A 19,097-nucleotide genomic window follows, 5' to 3' on the forward strand; every position below is an offset into this window, starting at 1 on the left:
TTATAACAACAGCAGCTCAACAAATTTTTAGTATTTAGTATTTTAGTATTTGATCTACTGATCCACAATAGAGCAAATACATGATTTTGAAGTGACTTTCAGTCAAATCACTAAGTACAGTAGAGAGTAAACTCGAGTAACATAATTTATAGCCATCCCCTCTCTGTGGGAGGTTGTCAAACAACAATGATAGCTACTCTCAGCAACTTTGGAGAATTCAAATGTTCTTTTTTAGGTTCTCCACTGAAGTTAAATCATGAAAATGACTGAGCAAAACAGAGAAATCTAAATGAGCATGTAAGGTAAATACTCAGTAACAATATGTTCATTTTTTTTTTCCCAGTCAGGGTTCCATGGAAATGTTACTCAAATAATTATATTAAGAAACATCTGTTTACTCAAGAGAATTTTTAATGTAACACACAGCATGGTTTTACAGTCCTCTCAGTTTGTACTCTGACCGCATAACTGATGCTTACTTGGCTTTCCCAGACTGGACGACCTGGTGGTCGGTGCTCCAATGTTCATGAATCGTGGGTCCAGCGGGCGTCTAGAGGAGCTCGGCAAGGTGTACGTGTACCTCCAGAGGGGTCCTCTGTTGCTGGAGCCCAGCCAGCACCATCTCCTTGGTCAGCAGCCGTTCAGTCGCTTTGGCACCTCGCTGGCACCTCTGGGTGACTTAAATCAAGATGGATTCAATGGTATGGGACCTTTTTCAGACACTCATTTACTGTTAAAATCAGAATAATCTTGTGTGCTCCAATGCCTGTCTGACAAAAACATCACTGATGGCCGAGAGGCAATGTGCAAAATAAACTTGTTACTGTGCTGAGAAATAGTGCCAGTGTGTTCGCTTAAAATATTGGTTGAAGACAGGGATATGATCTGCAATTATATATTAAGTCTCAGGTCTATGCTAAAAGTTTGTTAAACATTGGGTTTTCACACCTTAATAAGAAGTAATGCTTTCTTAATGACCGCAATTTAATTGCAATGACAAAAGAGTTAAAGTCTTATTCAATGTACAGTGTTTTGCAAAAGATAATCAATATGTACCAGCAAACAGAAAATAAAACCTTTGAAAGCAGAGCAGGGATAGCAATATGTCAGTCAGTTGAAAACTGAGTAACCCACTGTGCCCTCTTGTGTTGTGGAGGTCAACAATCTTTTGATAAGCAAAAAAAAAAAAAAACATACAAAACTGTATACCACGTCTTGCATGCCAGTAACAACTTCAATAACTGAATCAGTAAAATAGCTATTGTCTTTCTATCAACTTGTCAATTTCTTATTGTCAAGCACCAGTTGGAAAAAGTAGATGAGATTTTTTACGAAGGTATCTGTGATGGTTCTCAGTCATTTATTATTGTAGCTGGACTTTGCTTCGTTCCTTGCAGATGTTTCACCTCTTATCCAAGAGGTGTCTTCAGCTCTTATGTTTCCAAAAACATCAGTTTTTGGAACAAACCAGTTGATAGTTTACAGCAACTGGAATCTTATATTCTATCTAAACTACTGTGTTGTTGTTGTTATTTACCGTTAGACATGGCCATTGGCAGTCCCTACGGAGGAGAGGACCAACAAGGGCTGGTTCTGATCTATAATGGTTACACTGGGGGGCTGAAGGACACGCCTACACAGATGCTCTCTGGCCAATGGGCTGCAAGCTCTTTCCCGGCCAACTTTGGTTTCGCTCTGCGCGGGGACAGAGATGTAGATCAGAACGGCTACCCAGGTACTCCAGGTCCACATTGAGATCCCTATCATTCTCTTTTACAACTCATCTCATGTTTTTTTTTTTTTTTTTTTTTTTTTTCTTGCTTTGTTTTGCAGACCTGATTGTTGGTGCTTTTGGAGTTGACAAATCTGTCCTGTACAGGTTTGTTAAAGGAATTATAGTTACGGGGTTATTATAATTAAGGACTGCTATACAAATGTTTGTCTTTTATCTTTATTTATTCAGGTCACGACCAATAGTGAGTGCAAGCGGATCTCTTACTGTGCAGCCGAACATGTTCAACCAGGAAGAGAAGCTTTGTCAGTTGAAAACTTGGAATGACACCCTTGCAGTTTCCTGGTATGGATGTTCAATGTTTCGCTTTAGAACTCAGGCCCATAAATACTGAAGAGGAAGTCAGTCACTACTTGTCACTATTGAGGAAACATTTGGGTTGACAACAAGCCTAAATGTTTAGGAGCAGCAAGAGCTCTGTGACAAAAACATAACATGGAAAGTCTTGCAAATGTTATGTAACTCACATCTTAGTTTAATTTCAGCTTTCCAGAGTTTGACTCACGAGAATGTCAAATGACTTCATGTTTGCCAGTTTCCTGTCCAAAGTGCTAAAATACAGACTTTGTATTCTTAGAATTGGGAAAGGAAATATTGAAATACTCATTTCTGTTTGAATGAAGGATTTTTCCACGGTGTTCATTTAAATATCATATGAGATGTGAGGGGTTTAATTTTGTTTTTTAACTGCTACCGTTCACTAAACTGCACGCTGTTTTAGCATCTGGCCAAGTGGGAGAAGTAAGCCTTGTTTTGATGTTTATAAAGGTTAACGTTACCTTGAAAAGAAAAATAAGTGGGAGAAAAGTGAAGCAACTTCATGCAGAAACTTCAAAATGGGGAAATTAAGACTTACCATGCAATGTATGCAAAGTTTGATACATTTACGCTATTTTTATAGACTGAAAAAAAATCGAGATGAAAAACACGATGATGTATGTTACAAAAATAGTGGCTAAATACAAAATAGTAATTAAGGCTAACAACCTAGTAAATTAAAATGCATGGAGTAATTAGAGAAAACACAATAAAAGAAAATATACAATGGAAAAGAAAGAGTGTGTGAGAGGGTTTTAGGAGTTGGATAAATGTTTCAAAAAGTCAAGGGGACAAAAATGTCTAAGGTTTTGATTTTAAAAACAGACATGAGGAGGTCAATCCTACACTGTGTCGATTCTACAGAAAACGGTGTTATGTTACATTAAATAAATGAAATACTTTATGGCCTCAGTATTATGGCTCTGATCCATTACTGCACGAGTACGAGTGTGTGTCTAATGTCTGAACCATTTGATACTTATGTGAAAAAGAACACAGATGTATCACAAATCAGCACATTTTTATAAGCTTTGAATGCATCCATCTGAAGTTTGTTTTCATTTTTTTTTCCCTCATATTTCTGTCTTTAACCTCTAGTGTCAGTGTAGGTTTCTGCCTGCTGGCAAATGGAAAGCACCTTCCTTCCCATCTAGGTGAGGCACACACACACATTTGCTTGCATGCATGCATGGGCACACACACACGCACACACACACACACACACACACACAGATGGTCCCTATTACCTTGCTTTCATTGTGTGGCCACAAGTATGCTGGACCTCGCTGTGGTCAATTTGGCTGTTAAGATGAAGATAAAAGGACAATCATGTGAATGCAGGGTAACTTGGTGGCTTTGCAGCAGCGCTTGCATGTTTATTTAAAGTGTGCAGGTGTGTGTTGTCTGTGTTCCCTGCATAGTTGTTGTCATGTGTGTCTGGTAAAGCGCAGACATTTTTCTATATTCTATACAAAATCAAAGACACACAAGTGCACATAAACTATAATGAAGTTAACCACCATATGTGTGGATTAGCTTGTATAGTGGCAGGCATAGTGCGTCCGTGCATATGCAAACATTTATATCCATTTTGCAAATTTGGCATGCAGATCTATGCAGATCCAGTTTCTTGCCTTGTGTGCATGTCTAAATGTGTGTACTGTCAAGGCTTTGTGGTGGAGATCCAATTGGACAGTGAGAAGCAGAAGGAAGAATCTATCAGGAGGACTCTTTTCTTGGAAAGCCATCAGCCCAGCCTGCTGAAAACCTTCAGCATTGCCAATGGAGAACGTTTGTGCCAAGACACCAAGATTTACCTCAGGGTCAGTCAAAACAATTGCTTTACATCGTCATTATGAAGCAGTGTGATGAATAACATCTTTGAAGTCATCCATCATCAGATCACATCAGACGTGCAACAGTTTTTCATGGATGAAATGACTAAATGGCACCATTGCAAAATTACATGAATCTACATGAATAAACATAATATTGCCAATTTAGGTTCAGTCAAATATTGACATGTGGCTCATTTTAAGTAAGCAACCCACTAAATTCTAAACATCATTAGACTGGACAACTAGACATTCTAAAAATATGCAATAGCTTAATTGAAGATGAAATTGTCAGTAGGTGTCAGTTATAGCAGGAATGGCTTTATGTCTCCACAGGACTGTCTAAGAAAATTAGAATATTGTGATAAAGTTCTTTATCTTCTGTAATGCAATTACAAAAACAAAAATGCCATACATTCTGGATTCATTACAAATCAACTGAAATATTGCAAGGATTTTATTATTTTAGTATTGGTGATTATGGTTTACATCTTAAGAAAACTCAAAAATCCTATCTCAAAATATTAGAATATCATAAAAGTATTTTTTGTGTTTTTAATTGCATTACAGAAGAAAAAGAACTTTATCACAATTTTCTAATTTTCTGAGACAGTCATGTATATGTGGTATTGGCCACTGGTCCAGAGTGAACTCAATCTCTTAACCAGTTTCAGCTGGTATTGGCTCCACCAATCTGTTGCAGTATAAGCTATATAAACAATAAAAGAGTGAATGAATCTTCATTCAATCATAATACTGTGCCAAATTTCAAATGCAAGCCTTTCAATATTGAGTAATTTCTGTATGGATATTCAGTAGCAGACAAACAGGCCATTGTAACAGAGCTGCAAAAAGTGTTTGTTGGTATTTTTGCTGCACAGGCTTGGTGTTTAACAGCAGGCAGATGTTCCTAAGCTTGCAAGACTGCACATACCATATGCTGAGACTTATTAGAGGAGCTCATTGTAATTCCTGCTGACCCAGCAGTTATTGAAATAACACTGGCTCTACTGTAGATCTGCTTGGTTACATCCTCATAGTGTAATGTAGAAGAAATGTTTTGATGTTTTGAAGTTTTATAGTTGGATCTAGCCATTACTAACAAGCTCATGTTGGTGAGAAACTACATTGTGAAATGTAGCAATTTTTAAAAGTCCAAACTTTTATTTTCATTGCTGGAAACAACCTCCATATGTGCCACCCTCATCAAATAGTTTTCTTTTAATTGTATAGATGTAATACAACTGAATATACACAAAGATAATATAACTTGAAGGTCATAGTCAAGAAAAGATGACTGTGCGTGCCTGACAGCCACAGTGACACACATGATTAACGGCAAACTGATGACGTGAATAAAAGTCAGTGTGGTTACAGTTGTAAATGTGCTTCTGTTAAGTGGTTGAAATAAATAAAAACTTCTGACAAGTTCTTGGGAATTGGGGTCAGGGATCACGAACCAAACCCAAGGCAACCATATGATGGGCGAGACGCTATCTATTGAAACATAAAAGGAATTAGCTCAGATCTATAACGGGCTATATAATTTCAAATTATACGGTGAGGCTCCCTTCTGTTATCTCCACTTTTAACCAGAGAAGTTGGGGAAATAAGACTGATGCATGTTTAAAACTACTATAGTTCCTAAGTCAGATTGCAGGCTGATTGTTTTCAGTGACAATTAAAAAAATAATAGAATGCTGTTGTTAAGTCTAGAGATCATTAAAATACATACATTCATACATACATATCATCCTTGTTCTTGTCATCTGAACATTATATTCAAGTAAAAGGTCAAAATAATGTTTCAAATAAATCCTGACCTCTGCACATGCAGGTTCCTTTTTGAATGTGATTCAGTCTGACTGGTGTTGATGCATTCAGGTGAATGCAATCAAACCTAGCTGTTGGGATTAAGGTTAAGTCATTTAATGGACAGAGTTTGGCAGTTATTTTAAGCACCGTTCTATGATGTGCCCAAAACTGAAAATGGAGCAATTGTTTCATCAGTCAGTGAGGCCTGATCAAAGACTTGGCCTGACAAAAACCCTTACATCATACATATTCAACATAAGGACAAAATGATCTGAGTGCTTTACCCTTCAGCAGGATAAACAGTGCTATGACTTGAATCCACTCACCTGTCAGTCAACAGTTAACTCTGAACAATAGTCTTTTCTCTGGTTTGTTTCTATCCCTAAGGCTGGTGAAACTAAATTCTTGTTGGGATGTAAGGGTGAATAAATCCTACAGTACGAACGATGTGATAATTAGCTGCTCAAAATGTCATGCCATATGATTCATCTATATGTCTGTGACTGTACTTTGATCTAAAAGAAAGGCTAAAACCATCCGCTTTGATGCAAAACTGATCCCTCAACTTCAGCGTGTCAGAGTAGAAAAAACGGCATTGGTCTCTTATCATATACAGGCTTGATTCATGTCGCCAACAGACCACACAAGGATTTGTTTCTCACGCCTCCATATCTGTCTGTTTCAGGGTGAGGAGGAGTTTCGGGATAAACTCTCCCCGATATACATCACCCTGAATTTCAGTTTGGATCCTCAAGCCCCAGAAGACCAACATGGCCTGAGACCTATCCTGAATTATCTGACTGTTCAGCTTATAGAGGAGAAGGTGGGTACAAATAAACAAAGTTAGGTATTGCATTGTATGTTTTGTTCTCTATATAAAATAATCACAAGTTTATTTTAGATTTAATTCAAATCTGCATCAACCTACATAAAATATATGAAGTTAAGATGAAAATCAGAGGTGAAGACTTTCATCCAATTTTAAAATCAAATGCATAATGGTCCCTCGCTTATTTATCAAATTATTGTGCTACCTGCTACCTGATCGAACACCAGGTGATAAATCCAGCAGCAAGAGGCTTTTTACAATGAATGACGAGCAGTTGATTTCAGAAATTGAAGAATTTGGTGACTGAGCTGTATGGACTTTGGGACCTACCACACTAATTTAGAAAAAAAAAGCATAAATTTCAGCTGTAATAACCGTAAGCAACTCTAGTGAAACCACTATGTAGATGCTCAATTGTGTTAAAATTCACAATTCTACGTGACAATTCGGAGATACTTGCTATCAGTATATTGGCCAGACCTACGCTTAATAGTCTGTAGCTTTAATAATCTTTTTAAGTTATCGGGTTATATTTCAAATTCAGAATGGAAATTTTGATTTACACAAAATATTTTTTTTTGGATATCACAATTAAAAGACAATCATGCAATATAACCACTTTGCCAAAATTGTCCACCCGAATCCTCACTAAATGTGTTGAGAGTAAATCAGCCCATGGATGTGTGTACAGAACCTCCGGTGATTTAACAACCAAACATGTAGACCACAGCACTTCTCTTGCCACGTGCCTTGAGTTTTATGACCTAAACAGAAGGTCACCACAATGTTTCTAGTAGAGAGAGTATAACAGATGGCTTGATGAATATTTTCACAATACTTCAGCTTGGAGACCCTGAAACCCACAGCTCATCACGTTGTTTATAATTTGCAAACTGGAAACTCAGGGCATAGACTTAGGTTACAGGCTGCTATCTGAAATTGACAATATTTAAAACTATGATGAAACCCATATGGTTACAGGTCTAGGGTCAGTATCAATGGACTGCACTCTGTTCTGAGCTGGTATTTGTTTGTTTCTCATGTGAAGAGGGTTTATAGAGGGCCAGCAAGTCATGGCTCTGCAAAAACACAGAGAGGGGACTGACAGCTAGTCTGGGTGGGGCGGTGCTCTGCTCTCACACATCTGGTTGTGGTTTGTTTATGTATGTTGCCTCCACAAGGCAAAAGACTGCGCCTCCAACATGCATGTTTCTGTGAGTGTTACTTGATGATATATGAGTATCTTCTTTAGGAATGTTTAAAGGAACACAAAGAGAGATGTCTGTCTCTAAAGGAACCTTCAGATATTTATTAGACAGTTATCAGACACAGTCATTGAGCAGACTCTTTTATCCAAAGGGACTTACAAGAATTGCAATTCAATAACCAAAGATCCAAAGTACCAGTAGTCGTTATTCAAAAGTCACTACTCTACCAGAACATAGATACAGAAAATGCAACAGAAAGTTAAAGTTAAGTGACAACTTTAGTGCAAATACTTGTGATTGTATTTGTTGACATTTCGATGCACTTTCAATCCCTTGTAAAAGTGTGGAAGCTATGAACAATCGCAATCATGACCTACAGAGACTGAAAATCTTTATGTATAGCAATCAATTGATATGAAATATGAAAAGAAATGATTTAGACTTCTGATTGTCAATGTGATAAATCCTTCCTGGATCCAAGTCCAAATCGCTGTCAGAATGCAATCCTTTTCTCCCTCAGCTAAGATGCATCTCTGTTTTAAATTGTTGTGAAAATCCACCCATAACCATTATTTTCTGTCAGGAGACGGACAAAAAAGGACCCAAACTGAGACCCAAAACATAATATTCTTGGCCCCTCTTATTTATTTGGAAGGAGACTAGTATGCCTGCATAGAGTGGTTCTTGTTTTTTCTCCATGGTAGAACTTGATCACATAACATCACATCTTCAATCCCATACTTTTCTCTCCTTTAGGCCAGTTAAGATACGATAGTACTTTATTGATCCCCATTGGGGGAATTTATTGTCACAGTAGCACAACAGTAACCATATCCATAAATATGAATGTAAACATAAAATACAAGAGACATGTAAGTAGAAGAAACAAGTGACACTAACAATAGCAAGGTTAAAACTATGTAACAGAAAAAAAAAATAACAAGGGACAAATTGGATAAGCTGGGTAAGAATGTAGGACTGGAGTGACAACAACAAGGATAAAAAAATTGATAACAAAATAGGGACATGAGATGTGTGAATGAGTAAGGCAGTGGTAGCCCAGATGGAGTTGTGTGCTGTCTAGACTGCTGTTGCACAGTCTGATGGCCGTGAGCGCAAAGGAGCGTCTGAAGCGTTCATATCTACCACGGGGTGGGATGAGCCGTTGACTGAATGAGCTGTCTATCAGCTACAGCTCATCATGCAGGGGGTAGGAAGGATTGTCATGGATAGCTCCCAGTTTGTCCTTCACCCTCCCCACCGCCACCAATTGAAGATGGTCCAAGCTCAGTCTCACCAATGAGCGGGCTCTCCCCACCAGCTTCTTGAGCCTGTTGACCTCACCAGTCCTGGCACTGCCCCACGAGCACGCTATAGCAAAGAAGAGCGTGCTGGCTACTATAGACCAGTAGAAGGTTTTGAGGAGCCTGCTACAGACACCAAACAACCTGAGTCTTCTCAGGAAGAACACCCTGCTCTGACCGTTCCTGTAGAGTGCATCAGTGCTGTGTGATCAGTCCAATTTATTGTTTATGTGGACCCTAAGGTACTTGTTGGAGTCCACTATCTCCACCTCCTCACCTTGGATGGTGATTGATACATGGCCCCTCTAATTCTTCCTAAAGTCCACAACCACTTCCTAGGCCTTGGAGATGTTGAGTAGGAGGTGGTTCCGATTGCTCCACTCAGCAGAACTCTCAATCAGACTTTTGTACTCCTCATTGTCGTTGATACATCCAACGATGGAAGTGTCATTGGAGAACTTCTTGAGGTGGCAGGAACTGGAGTTGTGCTCTGAGTCAGAAGTGAAGAGGAATGGAGACAGGACAGTACCTTGGGACACTCCTGTGCTGCACACCTGGGCATCAGAAACATTGACATACTTTGGCCGAAGTAGTCCAATATCCAGGCAGTGTCGGGGTGAAATTGCAAACTCAGCAGCCTGCTGCTGCTGCTATTCTATAATGCAATTTACAACATGACATTTCATCAGAGCTCTGGGGGTGCCTGATGGCTAATGAAGGTCTGAGCCATTACCCTCAAGCTTCAAAAGCTGGTTAAGTATTATCCCAGGCCTCTTCTCAAACCTGTCTGGTGGCCGCCGTTGTAGTTTGCATTGGTCGTCCTTATGAAATTGAAGTAACATTATAAAGTTAATCTGTACATGAGTTCCTTAATTACTATGTTGCAAGACCACGTGACCCCGATTCACGCTGCCTTATATTGCTGAAATAAGGGATACGTTTTTGTCGGTTGTGCCTGTCCATTCAAAATTCTTATTACTATTTTTGATTATGTCGCCGAGAGTTTTCCAGTATTCATTCTAAACAAAGTTGTCAGGTGTTTTACTCACTTAATAGATCCAAGAACTCAACAATCCTTAGTCGCATGTCCTTCTTTTTTTAATTCCTCTCTTTAAAGTACCACAGATTTCATAGGAGATACTTCTCTAACTGATAGACACCTGAGGCATACATACAATGAACATTTTTTTTTTTTTTTCAAAATTTCAAAAATGTGGACACATTTTACAAATACAACCAAAAATCAAGGTTTTCTAAGCAAGTGGATGCACATATCTGTGTAAGACAGATGTCTAAAGAGAATATTTGACTACTCGTTCATGATGCATAATCATAATAGGTTAGGTGAGGACTCTTGTCATCGGAAAACAATGGTAGGGCCAGCACACAGCTATTTCACCGCTGATCTAATGAGGACAGCTCAGCTCCGCACTCAAGAGTTATTTTCATTTTTAAACTGAAAAAGTCATTTTTTTTTCCAACATATTGCTCCCTCAGGCCTGCCTGACTTCAGGGATCGCAGTTTTATTGTGTAGCACTAGGTAGCCATTTAGATCTGTGAGATAGTCACAGTGTAGCCAGTCAGCATGGTCTATTGAACCAGGAGGAAATATTGGTCAGACATGAAAGCGGAAAAAGAACAAACCCAAATAAATAAAAGTGGGTATATTAAAGATGAAGAAGATAACTGATCAAATGTTCTCTCTGGTTAGTGTTACAGGACAATTTGCCTTTATGTCCTGAGTGAATATAAAAGCTGGGATTAGAAAGAAGAGTTTCCAACGAGACATTGCTAACTACTGCCAGGCTGATTCTTTGCCCTCTGTAGCATTCTTTTGAATCTAATGTCTCCCACATGTTGGAAAGTTGAGGGTATGGCAACAATGACAGTTGGGTTCACTGCTCTACACAGGAGGAAAACAAATGCTCTAGACAGAAACAGAGAATAAAGGGGACACTGAAAATAACAAATGTACTTGCATTTATCTTTTAAGATTTTTCTGCCAGGCCATCTGTCGAGTTCGCCTGAAGGATCTCTTAAGACCCGCATTCTTTGTCAAACGTGACGTTTTCACCCTTTTTGATTGGGGCTTTGCCGCAAAAATGTGATACTTGTTTGAAGAAAATTCATCATCCTTTCATTCTCCTGAACCTACAGTTCATCCCCTCCTTTCTTCTTTGCCACATGTAAAGGCCATAGCACTTTTTTTTTACTGCAAACATGAAAGTCTTCTCTCTCAGAGCTCCTTTTGGCCATCTGGTTTTTGCATATATCTAGGGTATGTATAGTCTCTATCCTCTCTCATCCTTTCATTAACTGGTGAATCTAGTGTTCCTGCTTCTGTAAACATCCACTTCCTCCTGAGGTTTTCTCTCTCCATACCTTCAGACTATCCCGATACCGCTTTTTCTCACACCACGTCCATCTCATGCTCCTCCCTCATTCTTCTTTTATCTCTTTTTAAGGCACAGATTCAGCTGGATTGTGGAGAGGACAACATCTGCGTCCCTGACCTCAAGTTGGCCGTTTATTGGTGAGGGGAAACCACCTTTTTAGAACATTACCTGATTTGACAATCCTGTTCACCCTCTGACACTGACAGACTCCTGCAGAAGTTCATCTATCGCAAACAAAATTTTAATATTTGCCATATGAGACACTTGGTCTTTTGTGAGAATAAAAACTGTTAAGGCACAGCTGGTTCAGGCTCTGGTGTAATGGCATTGCCCCTTGGACCCTCTGCCATTACAGCCAAAGGATAAGTTATATTCTTCTTGGCTTCAGTGGCATTATTAGCAGCCACAGAATGGTGTAAACTAAGTGCCAAAATTCACAGGGCCCATTAGTGGTGTGATAGAGTATTGCCTACATCATATAATACACCATATTGTGGTTAAAATGGGCACAGGGTCTTCAGAAATGATTGTACTCAGAACTCCCCAAGTCCCGAACACCGCAGCGTTTTCAGTGCTGAGCACAACTCACGCTGTGGCATGTTACACTTTGTAAAAGCTGCTCAGTGTTTTTCCAAAGGTCAGCCACTGTTTTTCTGGCAACATGATGGTGCAGATGTTGGCATTCTCACCTCAGAACAAGTTCAGTCTTCATTAGACATGAAATGATGGATGATGGATAAATGCTGGGTGGAATGTTCTTCTGTCTGCAAGGCTATCTTTGGGTTATCTAGCTTATTCCCCTATAAAAGCATACAAGTCACATTGATAGAATTGTCCATAGGTGAGAATCTGGTTGACTGTTTATTCTGCAGGGTCACAGTGCTTGGCTCCAGGCTCCATTACTTGCATAAAATTTTCAGTATAAAGAATAGATCGATGTGTAATCTCTCATTGTTTATATTATTTTACCGTCAGACCCAAACCTAACAGTTCGGACTATGAAATATAGGTAGCTTGAGCTTATTACAGCGTGATACAAACTCAGTTCAGAACCAGTCAATATGTGTTTTATACTACCTGTACCTACTCAGCTAAAAGATTTGATATCTAGCTGAAGGAAGAAGAAAAAAGGCCCCAATGAATTGGTTAAGCTTAGTGGTAGTAATCACACCGGGATTCTGATGTTGTATTGAAAACAAACATCTGGCTGTGGAAGACTAGCATTGAAACATCACATTGTTTCTAGTGCAGTGCAGTGAATGCAAAAGGATTCAGAGTTAACTACTAGGAGCGCATAACGCAGTCATGGAGTTTTGTGAATAAACGCAGTGAAAACGTAGAAGGAGTGGGAGTTCAGATGGCTGGTGCAAACAAGCGAACCCTGGCAGACCACGATGAAGGCCTGGAAACCGGCGTTTGTCACAACAAAAAGAAAGCACCAAAAGTAATTGTATCAGTTACACTCGTGTTTACCCTGGCATAATATTTCAACATGGCTGCAGTTTTTGAAACTCTATCCTCTGAGTATTGGTATACTCATAACAGCAAAACATACTGCAAACACATGTGCTTTGTGTTGGGACTATATTTGCTTTGGTGACAGTTACTGACAGTTTACTAGTTTGCCAAAGGTTGTTTGTTTATGTATTTGGTCAACAAGAACCAATATCAGAATGAGGATTGTTATCTCCAGCCAGCAGATGAATGGAAGAAATTGTTCTCCTTTAACTACCAAAGCAAACCTTAGTTAAGTTGCAAAATGCTCTCCCATGTTTACTTACTTGTGGCGAACAGTGTTTTTTTTCTGCTTGGTTCTTGGGAGGTAGTGCAAATTATGTTTTGTAAGGGTTTGTTCAAGTAAAACAGATGCCTTTTGCTAGAAATAAATGTTGAGTAAAGCAGTGACAATGAAAAAAAACACATACATTGAAACACATACATTGGAAATTGTGATACCAAACCAATAATTCATGATAGATGTAAGTAGAGAAGAAAGTGTAGGATGATGTACAATTTACAACATATTACAAAAAGGCCAAACATCCCTTAAAGTTTTGTTGAGCTAAATAAAACCATGTTTATTTTTACAGTTTGTGCTAAGTCGCCAATGCAGGACTCAGCCAACCCGCTTATCCATTCATACCGTTATGCTGACTTACTGATAACTGGCTTGATGATCAACGTTATATCAACTGCAGTGAAGAATGAACTGCGAGCATGCATATGCCAAGGACAAACTATGCATATTTTAAATGCCCAAAGGCAGAAAAGCACAGTGAAAGACTGACATAAGGGTTTAATGTCCAACTGGAGAACTCAATGTGAATGAAAGTTTGCGGGAAAACTTCACTGCGCACATTTTAAGCTTTTAGTATGATGATTAATTAATTTCATGTAGAATGAAAATTGTTGCAGGGTTTATGTGCTGGCTATAGGTTGTAGACATTTGACAGATGGTTTGAGGAAAGATATTGGAAGATGAGAAGTTGAGGAATGATGTAGAAATAAAATATTGGCTCTGTGGGAGTACTGATACGATTCTGCTCAAAGTTTTTAACGTGTCTGCACTCAACTCCTGGCACACTTGCATATCGCTAATTCATCGTGTATCCTTGTGTGAGTGGATGTCAGCCAGATATTTGGCAATCTCTGGGTCCATTCACAGAGCAGACACACAGCCTGTTTCTTCTCCCAGTCAGCTCTGTTATAAGGAATGCTTTGCATTACACGGCCATGTGATTTCTCTTAGCTCCAGGAAAACAGTTTCAGTTTCCCACCAAAACTCAAAAGATGTGCAGTCGTCACAGGACTTTATTCATATGATTCAGCACTTTTTCTATAAAGTGTCCTTTCTTTCTCTGTCATTTTAGGAGACAGACCATTTTTCTCTTACTGCAAGAATGGTCAAACACTGGCTGTTTAACATTCACACAGCAGTGGTTTAGGTCTGGCTTTAGGTCCAGGCTGGTGTTCCCAACAACTCAGTTTCCAAACACTGTTCTGCAAACCTCTGAGCAACTTCTGGTAATATGCTATCAGTGTTACTTTTTCAATACTATCCAAACTGGCAGAGGCTTAATTAAATTCACATGGTGGTGTTCTTACCTTGCAAGGGGTCACTGCGTCCAGACCCTCTGAAGAAGGGGGATTGAGGAAATGGGAAATCAAAGATTTTGACCTCCGAACCAGACTCCCTTTTAGTCTTGCTCGTCAATGGAGACATAAATTCCCCTCCGTGAACCCATTTGGAGGGGGTCTGGAGCTAGAGGGTGTTGAGAGGTTTTATCACGACACTGAAAACCTATTTCTGCGCACTGGGGCATCACTGTGAACATGCAGAATGAGGTGGGGGGAGAGTTTCCTGAGACTAATCACAGTGATCAGATATGGGTCATTTCCAAGGTTGGTCATGGACATTATGCATGAGAAGTTGGTCTTGGGTGAGTGTTCCATACAAAGATGTATTATGGTGAAACACATTGCTTCCCTGCTTTTCATGACATTTTATAATCCTGTTGTTCTGCTGTGCACCTAGACTTAACATGCAACAGCAGCGGTGGAAGGATCAGCTCTGCCATTGTATAAAGTTGTTGTTTACTGTCAAGATATAAGTCCAAGTCATATATTATGGTTTGAAAGATTTATTTTGTTGGCAGACCTTTACCACTCTTTTGAAGAATGTAAGGAATGATTAACCTTCACAAGTTTTAGTTAGCAGCGCACACAGTAAAAGATGGTTCAAAAACAAAAAAACTCTATTATAAAATAATGGCTCTATCTATCTATCCATCTATCCATCTATCCACCCAACCAACCAACCAACCAACCAACCAACCATCGTGATGATGCTGTTCTTCTCATCCCCTAGTGATGGAATGGAGGTTTACTTGGGGGATGAAAACCCCCTGAGCCTCACCTTCAATGCAAGGAATGAAGGAGAAGGAGGAGCGTATGAGGCTGAGCTCTATGTCTTGCTTCCTCCAGAGGCAGACTACCGTGGAATAGCACGCAACAATGCGGTAAGAATGACAGGTGTCGTGTTTATTCTGAGAGTGACTCATTAATTTAACTTGTAGCTGCACCACGTAGTCGGAATATTTATTGTGTGTGTGTGTCTTTCAGAGCCTGTCTCAGCTAACGTGCAGCTATGAGGCAAAAAACGAGAGCCGCTATCTCCTCTGTGATCTGGGAAACCCCATGAAATCTGGTACCAGTGTAAGAACCAACAAAGGCGGCATGTTGTCTTCGGATTTTTTTTTTTCTGTTTTACAGTTTCAGTACATTTAAGCCAAATTAAGTTGTTCCTGTGTTACGTAAATCAAAGACGGGAAAACCAGACAGTATTATGCTGACCTGGCGAAAAATAGAAAGTCCCCACATTGAGTTTCATGCAGAAAGGGTATTTCCCATTTCCAAAGTAGGAGGCAATTAAGTTTTTATCCTCAGAAAGCTGTGAAGAAAATCATTTAGTTTGCCAAGTGAGGAACCAAAAACAAACAAATGATAGATTCAAATTGAAAATAAGACTTATATTATCTCTGTTACTAACTCTTATTTTTTCTCAGTTATGGGCAGGCCTCCGGTTCACTGTGCCCCGACTGCAGGACACTCACAAAACTATCCAGTTTGAGTTCCAAATAAGGAGGTAGGAACAGCCGTGCTACCCAAACCCATGGGTGACTTTGGATGGGTGGTTGATTTTTTTATATATTGTAAATTAAGGGTAGTTTTAGACTAACTTTATAACTTTACCTTGAAAGCAAACAGTAAGTTCAGTGACCCAAATGGTAGTCATTTGTTAACCACATAAAATGAACACATTTACCAAACTTTTTGAAAAGGAGAGTTGAAAATCATGTTATGAATTTGGGGTTTTAAGGACATTGCCCAATACATTTTTTGCTCAGAAGAAATAAATATGTACAGTACACAACTTTTCCAGGTGGTTTAAAGATGTTTTTTTTGAAAACCTACATTTTCTGTCTTGTGAATTTAGTAAAAATGCAAACAACTCAGAGAGTGAAGTAGTACTATTTGAACTGAAGGTGGTTGCAATGGCTGACGTCATTCTACAGGGGTGAGTCTCCCTACCTGCTTTAACTTTTCATGGATAAAGTGGCAGAATGTCTTTTACTTCACTTGTTATTCATACCGTTGAATGTGATTAACATTGAGTTTGTCTGTTTCAGTGTTTCCCGGCCAGATAAAGTAATATTTCCACCTCCCAAGTGGAGTGTTAAGCAGAGTCTGACCGAAGAACAGGACATTGGCCCCGAGCTACAACATGTCTATGAGGTAGGCAACGAATGCTGCCTGTCATAAGGGCTCATAGATTTGCTTAGATAACAGCAACAATTGTATGATATTCGTTACAAATAAATTTTCCTTTGGGCTGCTCCTCTCAGGAGTCTCCACATTGGACCATCTGCCCCCATCTAACTCCATTTCATATGACACAAACTAACTTCATGTACGCTTTGACTCCATCCATAAATCTCTTCTTCGGTCTTCCTCCAGGCCAGGGGTGCCCACACTTTTTCGCCTTGTGAGCTATTTTTCAAATGACCATGAGAAAATGATCTACCGCCACTAAAAAATGCTGAATATATATTTATTTATATATCTACTGAGTATACTTAACACAATAAATGTTTGTGGATCTTGCATAACTGCATGAACGGTTATGGCACACTACAACATACTATTTTTTTTTTTTGGTAAATACCTTATTCTGATGACTTGAATGGAGTCAGCAACATAGTTAAAGTTAACTGTGAAAAAATTGAGTGCTGTCTTGACAGGTTGGATTTTAGTTCCTTCTCCTTTCTCCTTCTCTGCTCACTTTTCAGAGGGAAGTCAGTGTTGTAGTTTTTATTAACAGTCTGAAAATGCCGCTCCACATTTCCCTTTTTCAGTATAGCAGTGGCAGACTGGCAGATGAGGCAAAACACACTTTGGGCACACTTGCTCTAGACCCTCTGCTAGGCAGTTCATACCTCAGCATCCTTCTGCCTATATATTTGCCATGTCTACTCGGTACATGTCCAAACCATCTTTGGCCTCTCTTGACTTTATCTCCAAAACATCTAATGTGCTTTCTCTGTGATTAACTTATTCCTGAATTCACTGCAAAAGACTGACAAGGTCTACATAACAAGGTCTTTCCTACCTGAGGCTATCAGACTTTTTAATTCCTCTTCCTTCAGCTGCAGGGAATCTTCAAATCTCTGATGTCAAGACCTTAAAACACTTTATGGCCTTGACTTTGACACTTTATAGTTTTATTTGTATTTCTTATTCCCCCCCCCCCCCTTTTTTTTTTTTTTTTTTTTTCTCTGTTTATACAATTTCCTACTATTATTTATTATTGTTTTATGTTTTACCTAAAACTCTGGCACAACAATTTCCTTCGGGATAAATAAAGTTGTTCTTAATTTTTTTTCTTATTCTTAAGTGAAATTGCTAGATGTAGCACTAAAATCACCAGATATATTTTTTTTCTCTCACTGTCCAAATACATGTGGCGCTATTGCATTGAAACCACTATATTTTAAATCCTGGCAGTGAAGTCAGGATCCAGCTCCAAAGTCACTTGACAGGTCCATCCTCCAATCTCCCTACCAGCCAGTGAAAATGTTTGATCATTGTTTCAGTCATCTTTTCAATTATATTTTTTACATCATCAACTGTGCATGAATCTATATATACTAAGGGAAAATAACTCTATTGTACCTTTTGACTTTTTTTTCTCATGTTTGTGCCACCATTGCTATATATAGCATATATATATGGCTACAGAAGACTTTTTCCTCAATTATGCTATTTTTCCAAGAGCATATGGGCCATGAACTTTAATGGAGATTGGGGGTTGGGGTGGAGGTTAACCTGCGTTAAGTGGGAACAACTGCCGTTCATCATTATTGGACCACAGGTGCAAACAATTCTGCAGTTTAAAAAAAAACATGGGAATCTGTCATAGACTTTTCTTTGGAACTCTTTCAAGAACCATTTTTTTGTAAAAATCTTGGGAGGATGTTTGTGAAGGAGGCCTATTCATGACTCTCAGTTGGTCCCACTGTGTTCCATCTGGAGCCAACATCCGGTCAACTTAAATAGGTTTTAAATGGGTGCAACTGGTGAACAGCTCAAAACCCAATGTCACTGCCCTCACCTCAGCAATGGTTGTTGGAGTCGGTGATGCTCCCCATTTTAGTAACTTGTTAACTCCAGAGGGTAACTGTATCCACTTAACATCACCATTTTAATAGTATAATTTGAATTAGTTCAAAGCAGCCTAATAGAACCAGGGCTGTATATGAGGTACAGAAACAGGTATTTATTGGCAAAGGAACCCATTAACTTAGTTTACAGTTGGATGGAGAAAATAGAAATTGGCCAGATAGGTGAAAAACAGACCTCTGGACCAGGAGTCCTTTATTTTAGAAACAGTATAACTCATTGTGACAACAATCAGGGAACAAAGAGACTGATCTTAATACTTGGAAATGAGGGACAGGTGAAGATCAGGGTGTGGAAGTGATCTGACAGGAATTAGCAAGGAGCATATGGTGGACAGACCGCAAATGTCTCAATTTAATC

The 19,097-nt window shown here is 39.1% G+C and overlaps 1 protein-coding gene across 1 annotated transcript in view; it reads left to right on the forward strand.

Moving 5' to 3' along the window:
- The window catches only part of LOC147222200 (integrin alpha-5-like), a 46,731-nt gene that overhangs the window by 16,549 nt on the left and 11,085 nt on the right, over positions 1-19,097 (forward strand). The window contains exons 12-24 of the mRNA XM_086169050.1: positions 493-701; positions 1,544-1,735; positions 1,834-1,879; positions 1,964-2,077; positions 3,209-3,264; positions 3,779-3,933; positions 6,446-6,583; positions 11,568-11,635; positions 15,367-15,517; positions 15,621-15,713; positions 16,064-16,143; positions 16,495-16,575; positions 16,688-16,793. Of these exons, the coding sequence (XP_086025176.1) occupies positions 493-701; positions 1,544-1,735; positions 1,834-1,879; positions 1,964-2,077; positions 3,209-3,264; positions 3,779-3,933; positions 6,446-6,583; positions 11,568-11,635; positions 15,367-15,517; positions 15,621-15,713; positions 16,064-16,143; positions 16,495-16,575; positions 16,688-16,793 (1,489 nt within the window). The remainder of the gene's footprint in view (positions 1-492; positions 702-1,543; positions 1,736-1,833; positions 1,880-1,963; positions 2,078-3,208; positions 3,265-3,778; positions 3,934-6,445; positions 6,584-11,567; positions 11,636-15,366; positions 15,518-15,620; positions 15,714-16,063; positions 16,144-16,494; positions 16,576-16,687; positions 16,794-19,097) is intronic.

Source organism: Fistularia commersonii, chromosome 21, assembly GCF_037954325.1.
Source record: "Fistularia commersonii isolate RoL2024-O1a breed Wild chromosome 21, RoL_Fcom_v1.0, whole genome shotgun sequence".
Classification (NCBI taxonomy): Eukaryota; Metazoa; Chordata; class Actinopteri; order Syngnathiformes; family Fistulariidae; genus Fistularia; species Fistularia commersonii.